General features: G+C 36.2%; 1 protein-coding gene and 1 pseudogene across 5 annotated transcripts; both read left to right on the forward strand.

Annotated features, from left to right (window-relative positions):
* Nucleotides 1-82: 82 nt before the first annotated feature.
* MTERF1 (mitochondrial transcription termination factor 1) lies at nucleotides 83-8,640 on the forward strand. 5 transcript variants are annotated; one of them, XM_005876104.2, is made up of 4 exons: nucleotides 89-190; nucleotides 309-428; nucleotides 674-732; nucleotides 6,198-8,640. In XM_005876104.2, exons 3-4 carry the CDS (start codon nucleotides 728-730, stop codon nucleotides 7,360-7,362), a joined length of 1,170 nt encoding a protein of 389 aa, XP_005876166.1. In that variant the 5' UTR covers nucleotides 89-190; nucleotides 309-428; nucleotides 674-727; the 3' UTR covers nucleotides 7,363-8,640. The 5 variants fall into 5 exon arrangements, with proteins under 5 accessions (XP_014403149.1, XP_005876166.1, XP_005876164.1 ...); XM_014547663.1 differs by lacking the exon at nucleotides 309-428 and having other exon boundaries at nucleotides 83-115; XM_005876102.2 differs by lacking the exon at nucleotides 674-732.
* On the forward strand, nucleotides 4,369-5,273 carry LOC102261817 (annotated as a pseudogene).
* Nucleotides 8,641-11,197: the final 2,557 nt, after the last annotated feature.

An 11,197-nucleotide genomic window follows, 5' to 3' on the forward strand; every position in this document is an offset into this window, starting at 1 on the left:
GCCGCCCCCTGGCCGCGGGGGCACGCAAGGTGGTGACGTCACCGCGCGGCCCGTGACCGGAAGTTCGTGAATTTCCGCTTCCGGAGGCGGAAGTAAGGCACTCTCTGGTTCTTCGGTACAGTCCGAGTTGCAGTTGTTGGCTTTGCTGCTGTGCTTTTTATTTTTAGAAGCGGGTGCGGGTGACTTGGAGGTATCGCGGCGCCCAGTTCCCGCGCAGCTCTTTGCACAGTTGTCCTTGTGGGAGGAGGAGGGATGGGAGGAGTCCGTGGAATGGAACCTGTGGAATTAACCTTAGTTTTGATCTACAGGCTCCCCTGGGTTCGAAGTTGCGCTTCACCTAGCTAAGAGAGGCTAGTAAGAAAAGTCGGCGCTTTGGAATTTCGGGGATAAAGCCTACTTTTTAGCTTGTGGAGTTTAATGAAGACAATGTACGTGAAGCAGTTAGTTTTGGTTTTACAGGTCATTCTGCTACCTTTTCTGATCATATTCAGGCCTGTACTTGCCCTTTTCTTCTCAATATCTCTGAGATGTTTAGTGTGCAGGAAGGTTATGCATCTCATGAGGTTATGCACCTGCAGTGCTAGGTGGGATTGAACTCTTCTGTATTGCGAAGTCCTGACAATATTTTGTAACCTCCTCCCTCCCACCCCCCCTTCTTTTTGGCCATTTTTAGGGACAACTATTTTCCAGCTTTTTCTGGAGGAATGCAGAAGTCCTCTTAAGACTAATGAGGTGAGAAATGCATTGTTGTAAAGGTCTCTGAACTGCTTGTTTTGTGGAAAGAAGGCCCACTGGAGTGTAATACCCTAGGGCCAGGCATTAGCCATTTCATTAAAAGCCCCTTTATTAGGCTTCTGTGAAGCAGAGGGCAGTGTAAAACCTCTTTTATTCCTTAGACCATACAAGTTGTAGGTACACAGATTTTCAGTGTATTTTTAAATTTTGGATTTCACCTCTAGCAGTAATGGTTTTGGCTCATTAAAAACGTTAATTTGAGATTGAAATACATTATGGAGTATTAATTATTTTGGAAACTTGTAGATTGAGGCAGTTGATACTTCTTGCATTAGGCTGTTTAAATATTTATTCACCTTACTAGATGTAAGGGGAGTATTTTGGATGGAAATTGGGTGCTAAAAGAGTAAAGTAGCATTGATATTTATCAGGTTTAACATTTTTGTGTTGAAAACTGAAAAATAGGTAAAGGTAGTATATATTATTCTATTATGTTTTTGTACTCCAAGACAATTTTAATTTGTTTTTTAAAATTTAATATCAGATTGCAATAAACACATAAATTAATATTTTAATATTTCAGAATTAGTACATAGCTGCCATTAATCTGTCAGAGATAACTGTTTTGTTCCATTTTTTTCTCTCTGCATATTACCCTACTCATACCATTATGCAGTTTGCCACTTAAAATACTTTGGACATCTTTCCATTGTGTTAGATCTGCCTCATTTTAAAAAAGGAGGCTGTATAGTATTTTATTACATAGTTGTGCCACAACTTATTAGTCATTCTTTTGGGGACATTGGGTTCCTTCTTTTTGTCTATAGCAAATAGTATTATGATGATAATCCTTTTCATAATAATGTGTATTCTTGTCTTGGATAATCTCCCAGAAGTGGAAATGTTGGCTTAAAGGATATGATGGAGGGTACCAAATTCTCTGCCAGCAGTGGTATTTGAGAATTTCTCCCATATCCTCATATGCTCACCAACATTTGATATTAGGTAACATTGTATTAAGCTTCGCTGAGACTGTTCATAATATATTTTGGGTCAGTTTATTGCATGTATAGTATTGTAGTCAAAACCAAATTTTAGTTGCCAATTCTAAGTCCATCTGAGCTCTTTCTGCCCCCCCCCCCATAGAAATAGTGTAGATTCCCTAGTAATAAGTAATTATAAAATAAATGCTTCACTTCAACAATGTATACTTGTTTAGTTAAAGATTTGTAGGAAGGTAGTATTTGAATGGGATCTTGTACTATGGATAGACATCAGGATGATAGGCCTTTCTGAAAGATATCTTAACAAGGCAGGGAGACAAGAGTGGACAAGGATGTTTAGGACCAGAGGTTTGAGAGGCAGTGGTGCCTAGTGGTGAAGTTGTAGAATAGCAGCTAGCTAGAAAGATAGGTGGAACTGTGTGGTGAGGGCTTTGAAGCTCAGTCTGAAGATTTTACTTTGTAGGGGAGAGCTACAGAGATCTTTAATCAGGAAATGAGGGACATAATTACATACTTGTTTTACAAGTATACTATGATGGAAGTTTTGAGTGACAGGTGTTAGAGGAGCAAGTTAGGTGGCTATTATAGTCTGAGTGAATGAAAAGCAAAGAGTAGAGAGGTTGGGGTTCAGAGATGATGAACAAGCAGAATACGTGATTTGATGATAGGTTGAGGAAGGGAGAGAAAGCAAAGCTTTTGTATTTTTATCATGAGTGACTCAGGTTAGTGATAATGATTTCATTAATCAGAGGAGGTCTAGTTTGGGGGCTGGGAAAGATGCTCATTTTGGTTTTGGACATGTTAATTTGTGTGAAAGATATTTCCATGGAGAGGGAATTATGCACAAAGACATAAAATCCACCTATGAGATTCAGGAGAAACCTTAATGCACTTTTAAAAAATATATATTTTATTGATTTTTTTACAGAGAGGAAGGGAGAGGGATAGGGAGTCAGAAACATTGATGAGAGAGAAACAGCAGTCAGCTGCCTCCTGCATACCCTCTACTGGGGATGTGCCCACAACCAAGGTACATGCCCTTGACTGGAGTCGAACCTGGGAACGTCGGTCTGCAGGCTGACGCTTTATCCACTGAGCCAAACCGGTCAGGGCCCTTAATGCACTTTTGTTAAGAAACTTGGCATATATTTTCACTTTCTTTTAGTCTTTCATTAATAGAGTTTCTTTTGAGCTTTATGTGGCTTTTCAACCCTGTTTGAGGGTGTGTTCTCTAGAGTAGGCTTTTTTTGATTGTGTATACTCTCCAAGAGAGGTTTATACATGTACTTTCAATATATTTATATTTTATTTATTGGTGAGTTAGGTACATGTCTTACAATATATATTGTATACATTTTAAAATACAGAAAGTAGAAATTTTAAAAGGCTGAGGCAAATATAAGTTGGAATTTTACTGTTTGTTCCTACATTCCGTTGGAACATATTCCTACCCCTCTTTGGAAAGTACTGGTCTTATCCATAGCTGTCAGTGTTCTGTCTGATTATTCAGTAGAGGTCACCCTTGAGCGTCTGGAAGAGCAAATTTTTGATTTGGGCAATGTAAAGCCTTCCTTTAGTTCAGTGGTTCTCAACCTTTCTAATGCTGCGACCCTTTAATACAGTTCCTCATGTTGTGGTGACCCCCAACCATAAAATTATTTTCGTTGCTACTTCATAACTGTAATTTTGCTGCTGTTATGAATCGTAATGTAAATATCTGATATGCAGGATGTATTTTCATTGTTACAAATTGAACATAATTAAAGCATAGTGATTAATCACAAAAACAATATGTAATTATATATGTGTTTTCCGATGGTCTTAGGCGACCCCTGTGAAAGGGTTGTTCGACCCCCAAAGGGTCGCGACCCACAGGTTGAGAACCACTGCTTTAGTTAGAAAGAGGACCTTATTTTTTAAGTTTCTAAATTCATGCTTTTTTGGGAGAGTGTATAATTACATAGTAGCATGTAGCATTATGGAGAAGTGAAGAATAGTGAATTCAAAGTATAGGGCAGTCTAATATGTGCTTTTGTTTGATGTTTACCTTGTGAGCAGTCTGCACTTTTGTTTGAATGCTATTTGATTCCATACTTTGGGAATATTTTTCCGATTCTTTGGGGATCTTTAGATTATCTGAGCTATAGGAATGTTCCCAGTCTGTAGGCATAATCTAAATTCTTGTTAAATTGGAATAATTAAAAGGATAGGCACAGAGAGGCTTTTATGATGTTGATCTTGAAAGCAGTATCTCAAGTCCAAAGATATTAGTGGTGAGTTGAAATCATCTAGCTCTATTTTCTATTTTATGCCTAATTAAAGTGCCTCTTTTAAGTGATAAGAGCCCATTGTAAGTAATTAGGAATAAAAATCTAAGTTCATCACAGCTGTGTAGTCTGAAAAGGATAAAGTACAATTTAAAAAATATATGTATTATTGTATGATTCAGACCATAAGTAGCTTAGGAAAATAAATTATCTGATAAGAATAATCTTTGTTGCTTTCCTCATAAAATATTTCCTATAAATAGATGATCACTTTACTAGGGACTTATGATTGTTACCATGTAGCAGTTCATACATTTCATGACTCATTTCTGAATGATCAAGAAAATTAGATATTGAGTTTTTAACCACTTGCACAAAGTTATATGTGTTGTGAAACTGATGCAGAGAGCCCTGGGCTTGTCTTTTGTAATGTGGTGGCCTGGGGAGAATGGTAAAAGTAACTTTTAAACATGTCATCTTGCAGCACAGTTCCATGTGTGGTGTATTATTTGGATTAAATATCCCAACTAGATCATTTGGAAGATGAACATTGGTTTGGAGTTGTTGGGTTACAACCAAGGGGACAATAATGTAAATTGAGTGAGGAGTTTGGAAGCAGTTGTTGTTGTTGACCAGAGCTAAGGATTAGGCTCTAATAATAGCCTGGATTTAAAGAGTGCCATGAATCTAGAAAAATGTGTTTATGGTGCAAGAATTCTGGTGTTGGTGTCTCGGCTGAGGTAACCCTCTTGCTCTTGCCGCATGCTGGTGTTGGAGGACTCTCCCTGCCTCAGATTTACCAACAGCATGAATCAAGAAAAGTTAGCCAAACTTAAGGCTCAGATCCAGATAGGGGACAAGGGTATGGCTTGCAGAAAGAAGGTGGTACATAGAATAGCTACAGCTGATGACAGAAAACTTCAGAGTTTTCTGGAAAGCTGGTATTGAAGAGGTAAACTTGATTCAAGATGATGGAACAGTTATTCATTTCAACAATCCCGAAGTCCAAGCTTCCCTTTCTGCTAACACCTTTGCAATTACCGGTCATGCAGAAGCCAAACCAATCACAGAAATGCTTCCTGGAATATTAAGTCAGTTTGGTGCTGACAGCTTCACAAGTCTTAGGAAGTTAGCTGAACAGTTCCCTTGGCAAGTGATGGATAGCAAAGCACCAAAACCAGAAGACATTGATGAGGAAGATGATGATGTTCCAGATCTTGTAGAAAATTTTGATGAGGCATCAAAGAATGAAGCTAACTAAAATCTTTTCTGGCTTTTGGAACCTGGCATGGACTAGATTTAACAAATCAGCTACGTGGTTCCAAAATTTTACAGTCATGGAGAACCAACTGTTACTAGTTCAGAAATACAAATATTTTGTATATTAATAATGCTGTTTGTTCAGCATTTTCGGTCATTTGATTTTGCATTTTGCACTTCCTCCCAGGATCTATTCTTTTGGTCAAAATCCAAAGTATTGGTGCAGTTTGAGGGTGTTTTGATTTTTGATTCTTGGTTTCTTTTTGTTTGGGGTATTTTTGGTGTGTGTGTATTTTTTTTTTTGTGTGTGGGTATGTTTGTACACAGTGGAGAGCAAATTGGAGAACAGTTTTATTTATCATTCTCTTTTCCCCAGTAGAAATAAAACAAATCTTTACAAAAAAAAAAAAAAAAGAATTCTGGTGTTGGTTTTCAGGGATAAATTTAGAGTTTGATAACCAGGATGTGAGGACAGAGGCAAAGAAGACTGGTATCTATGGGCAGGGGCAAGGCCGAAGATCTGGGAAGTTGGAAGACAAGGCAGAATTGAAAACATCAGTTAGTAGGAATAAGCCAAAGGTTTGGCAACCAGGAGGATAAAACATAAATGGGGAAGGGCAATTGGTTTTGGATAGCCAAGGCAGGTAAGGCCAAATAAGAAGAGCAAGGTAAAGGTAGGGATAATTCTGGAGCAGTGATGATGCTATACTGTCTTTCTTTATGTTGAGAATGTATGGAGCCCAGGCTCACAGATAATTAGAAGTAATGAGCTAGAGAGGGAAAATACGGTGGCTGAATTGTTACCACAGCATCAGGAGAACTGGAGCTACCAATAACTTCTTATAGAAAGGACCATGATACTTACAGGATCATAATATGGTCTTTCAACTATTTAATACATTATATAATATTGTCTATGTTGTTTTAACAGCATTCCAAAAGGTTGGGGCTACTTGACCATTCTGGCACCACGAAACCTCTTGTATATGAGAAGTCACTTCCTCTTTGGCTCAAGATGTTGGATGACCCGATTTTCACCAGAAATACTCTTCAAATCAGTTTCATTTAGGTTTTTTGGTGTGAAGTCTGATAATGAAAACAGTGAGCCTTTGAAGAATAGACTACTGAATAGCTTACTTACTATGGGAGTAGATGTTGACATGGCCAAGAAACGACAGCCCGGAGTTTTTAATAGGACGGGTATTAATGAGCAGGATCTGAAGATGTTCCTTCTGTCCAAAGGAGCTGGCCAAGAAGTGATTGCTAGCATCATATCAAGATATCCACGAGCCTTAACACGCACAACTGAAAATCTTTCAAAACGGTGGGATTTGTGGAGAACAATTATGACATCGGACCTTGAAATTGTAGATATTTTGGAACGTTCTCCTGAATCATTTTTTCGGTCCAATAACAACGTAAACCTGGAGAATAATATAAAGTTTCTCTACTCAGTTGGATTGACCCGGAAGTGCCTTTGTCGATTATTGAACAATGCCCCACGTACCTTCTCCAATAGTCTTGATTTGAATAAACAGATGGTTGAATTTTTGCAGGAAGTATGTTTGTCCTTAGGTCACAGTGATCCCATAGATTTTGTCAGGAAAATAATTTTAAAAAACCCTTTCATCTTAATTCAGAGCACCAAACGGATAAAAGCTAACATTATGTTTTTACAGTCAACTTTCAACCTGAACAATGAGGAGCTGCTTGTTCTGATATGTGGTCCAGGAGCTGAAATCCTAGACCTTTCCAATGGCTGTGCCAAAAGAAACTACACAAATATCAAAGAGAAGCTGTGTTCTCTTGGGTGCACTGAACAGGAGGTACAGAAGTTTGTCTTGAGCTATCTAGATGTGCTCTTCTTGGGAGAGAAAAAGTTTAATGATAAAATAGATTGCCTCATAGAAGAAAAAATTAGCATTTCACAAATAATTGAAAATCCTCGGATTCTAGATTCAAGCATAAGTACTTTAAAAAGTCGAATCAAAGAATTGGTAGATGCTGGCTATAACTTGAGTACATCAAACATCTCTCTTCTGTCTTGGAGTCAGAAAAGATATAAAACTAAATTGAAAATGTTAAACATGCGATAGTGCATTTTTCTGGGGAATTAAAAAAATAGTGATATAATTTCACTTTGAATTTAGGCCTTTCAAAAAGGAGATGTTTGATTTCTTAACCACATATACATATATAATGATTATTTGGATATTTTATTTTAAAGGTTCGTAAAAACTCCTGGTTAGTATGCTCAAGTATAGTCTTCCCAGCTACTTTTCCTCTAGTTTGAATTAATACAATATCCTATTATGTGGTAAAGGCCGTGTAAATGGTACTTTCTGAGTGCCAAGGCAGAACAATGTATATGAAAAGATAGAAAATACAAAATAAGCTTTTTTCAGGTTTTTGTTCAAATAAAAAATGGACAGATTCACTTAGATCTTTCCATTTTTTTTTTCATGGGTTTGAATGGCACCCTATTTCTCCTGTTATTCCCACATATCTAATTATGGTTCAAAATAGAATGCCAGTAAAAATCTGACAAAACAGGAGAGATTTTTCACCCCAAGTTCTACATTCTTTATTTAAAACAGTATTTAACCCAAATTGAGCCCTCCACTGTAGGCTCAATTTACTATGTGTATAATCCTGATTTTTTTGAACACAAAGGCAACTGTAGTAGGCTAAATAATTGCCACCCAAAGATGTCAATGTCATAATTTTCAGAATCTGTGAATATGTTGTTAAATTTCAAAAAGACTTTGAAGATGGGATTAGGGACTTTAAAATGAGATTGATTACCTGGATTATTTGGATGGGCCCAATATAATCATAAGGGTGCTTAAAAGTGGAAGAGGGAGGTAAAAGGAGATCAGAGTGAAATGATGATAGAAGAACTTGACCCACTTACTGGCTTTGAAGGAGGAAGGGGCCATGAGATAAGGAACACAGGTAACCTCTTTAGAATGTAAAAGGCAAGGAAACATTTTCTAGTGCCCCAGAAGGAAATGCAGCCCTGCCAGGATCTTGAATTAAGTCCAGTGAGTCCTGTGTCGAATTTCTGACCTACAGAGCCATAAGATAATATATTAGTGTTGTTTTAAGCCTCTGAGTTTGTGATAATTTGTTACAGCAGCAAACAGGATAACAGCAACTATATAGATTGTTAGTTGCATTATAGATGAAGCCACAAAATATGGTCCTTTTAGTATCATATTTGTATTTCTTCCTCATATAATTGCCTTTTTTATCCAACTACCTTTCTGGAACCGCTAATAAGTTAGTGTTTGTAAAGTCCTCTAAATGTATGGATAAAAACTAAATATGAGTAATAAAATCTAAATAAAGAAATATTTATTTTGCCTAATGAATGTGATTTAAAGAAATGGTGATCATTTCTGTATATTAATATTTTGTTAGCATTTCATCTAAATAAAGAACAAGGAATTTCTAGAAGCATTGACTTTTAAAAAAATACATTTTTTATTGATAGTATTACATTTTCTCCCCCTTCCCTCCCTCCTTTCAACCACCCCCCCCCAAGTCTTCACCACCCTAGAAGCATTGACTTAAGAAAGACAAATCAGATGATGTCTGTACCTTGAAGACATGTACAATGTAGCTCCGAATAAACTGAAAGAGAAGGGACACATTACATAACCTTAATTACTTTTAATTGTTTTCCAGAGTCATTTGTCTTCTAGATGTGGCTTTTGAATTAAATAACAATGGCATTCACCCTTTTAAGCCTTATTTCCTATAATGATGCCTCAAAAAAACTTATTCCCACCACTGATAGAAAACAAAATACCTGCTCTTTTAAGGGCATTTGTCCATGATACTCTTATTCCAATTATTTCCAATATGCTCGTTGATGGCGAGCATGACAGGCATAGTTTAGAAAACATGGGCTTCAGAGAGACATTTCTTTAGGATGATATATCTAGGCACCATTCCTGAATAGCTCTGTTACTTTGTGTAAATATTTTAAGTTCATTGAACTTGTTTTCTCATCTCTATTAAATGTTAAAAATTGACCTTGAAGAGTTGGTGGGAATCAGGTGATATAAGGTCTCTAAGGTTTCTTGTACATACTAACTATTCAATGGTAGCTGTAAGAAATAGTTACAGTAGTATTTTTTAGTATAGTTCAAACAGCTTTCTTGATATCTAATTCACATACCATACAATTCACCAATTTAAAAGTATACAATTCATTTTTTTTGTTTTTATAGGGCTGTGTAATCCTTACCACAATCTAATTTTAGAATTATATTTGTACCTCTTAAAAGGAAGCCTGTGCCCATTAACAGTCAATCCCCATTGTCCCCCCCTTCTATTTCCCCAGCCCTAAGCAACCACTGATCTACTTTTATCTCATAAATTTGCCTGTTCTGGGCATTTTATATAAATGGAATCATACAATCTGTGGTCTTTTGTGACTGGCTTCTTCCACTTCGCATGATGTTTTCAAGATTCATCCATGTAGCATGTATCAGTATTCCATTCCTTTTTATTGCCAAATAATGCTCCATAGTATGGGTCCAGTAGTATTGGTAGTATATTTGATTGTTATGACTTAAACATAAGTCTTAACATTATTACTTCCTCAGCCTATTGAGTTGTATGGGGAGTATTTTCTGAGGTATTTTTTTCAGAATCTAAAAGTTTATAAGGAACTTGAGAAAGGTTGGCAGAGGAGATAATTTTTGTCATTAACTGGTAAGAGGATAATCCCTGGGTTGATGAGATAATATAGCAGCAGCAGTTGCCAGTGACCAAGGAGAATGTGGGATGCATGGAAGTATAATATAGCACTTGTTTGGGGTTTTGGAGAGGGACAACTTTGTAGAAACAAATGGATAATGCCTGTCAGGCAATATTAACATCATATTTTAAGGTTTGAGTCTGATTGAAGAAGAGTCAATTCTTTAACCTTTTTTTGAATTATAAAAATTTTAAGTAAATTTTTTCTTATGAGTACATAAGAAAATTTACATTTTTAATAGAAAAAAATGGAAAGTAAACCACAGTAAAGAAGAAAAAAAACTATGTTCTTATCTCCCAGAGAGATATTTTGCTAACTCTTTGTTTTCTTTGTAGAATATAGCCATACATGGATGTAATATGAGTAGATATGTGGCATATATATTTATGTATTTATTTTAATGTATCTTTATTGTTGAAAGTATTCCAGATGTCCCTTTGTTTTTTCCCCCATTGAACCCCTCCATCCTGCACCCGCCCCTCCCAGGCCTTCACCAGACTATTGTCTGTGTCCATGGGCTAAACATATATGCATATAAGTTCCCTGGTCATATTCATATATATATATGTGTGTGTGTATATATATAATAGCAACATTGTGTGAAGATTAATGAGCTTATGTACATGAACTGCTTTGTGTTAATTATGAAAAATTTTAATGTGATGGTATGATAGTTCTTCCATCTCCACTTTGAATATTCCAGTGCCACCTTCACCAGCTGTTAAAGTATCTTCAATTTATGCCCACCATGATTTGTCTTTTTCTTTATTTTACAATGGAAATGAATTTTTTCTTTGAAAATACATAGTAATTGTAAAAGCCTTTGAACAATACAAAGAAACAAAGTCCCAGCTAACTTATTTATCATAAGATTGAGGAAATATTCTTTAATTATTAGTTCACAAGGAGGTTTGTTTAAGTCAGGATGAATAATAATTTTTGAAAAAACCCTTTAAAAATCATCTTTAATTCATTAATGAATATCAGTTGATTTCTTCATTTCACCCTTTGTTTTACTGAAAAACAACACCCATTGCCAAATTTAACTTACTGACATTTTACTTAAGATTTTAAAATTAATATTTATAAGGGGATTGGTCTACCACTTTCCCCTCCCTTTGTTATTGAAGTTTTCTTGGGTAGTTTTTAGGTGCCACTTT

Source organism: Myotis brandtii, unplaced genomic scaffold (genome assembly GCF_000412655.1).
Source record: "Myotis brandtii unplaced genomic scaffold, ASM41265v1 scaffold48, whole genome shotgun sequence".
Classification (NCBI taxonomy): Eukaryota; Metazoa; Chordata; class Mammalia; order Chiroptera; family Vespertilionidae; genus Myotis; species Myotis brandtii.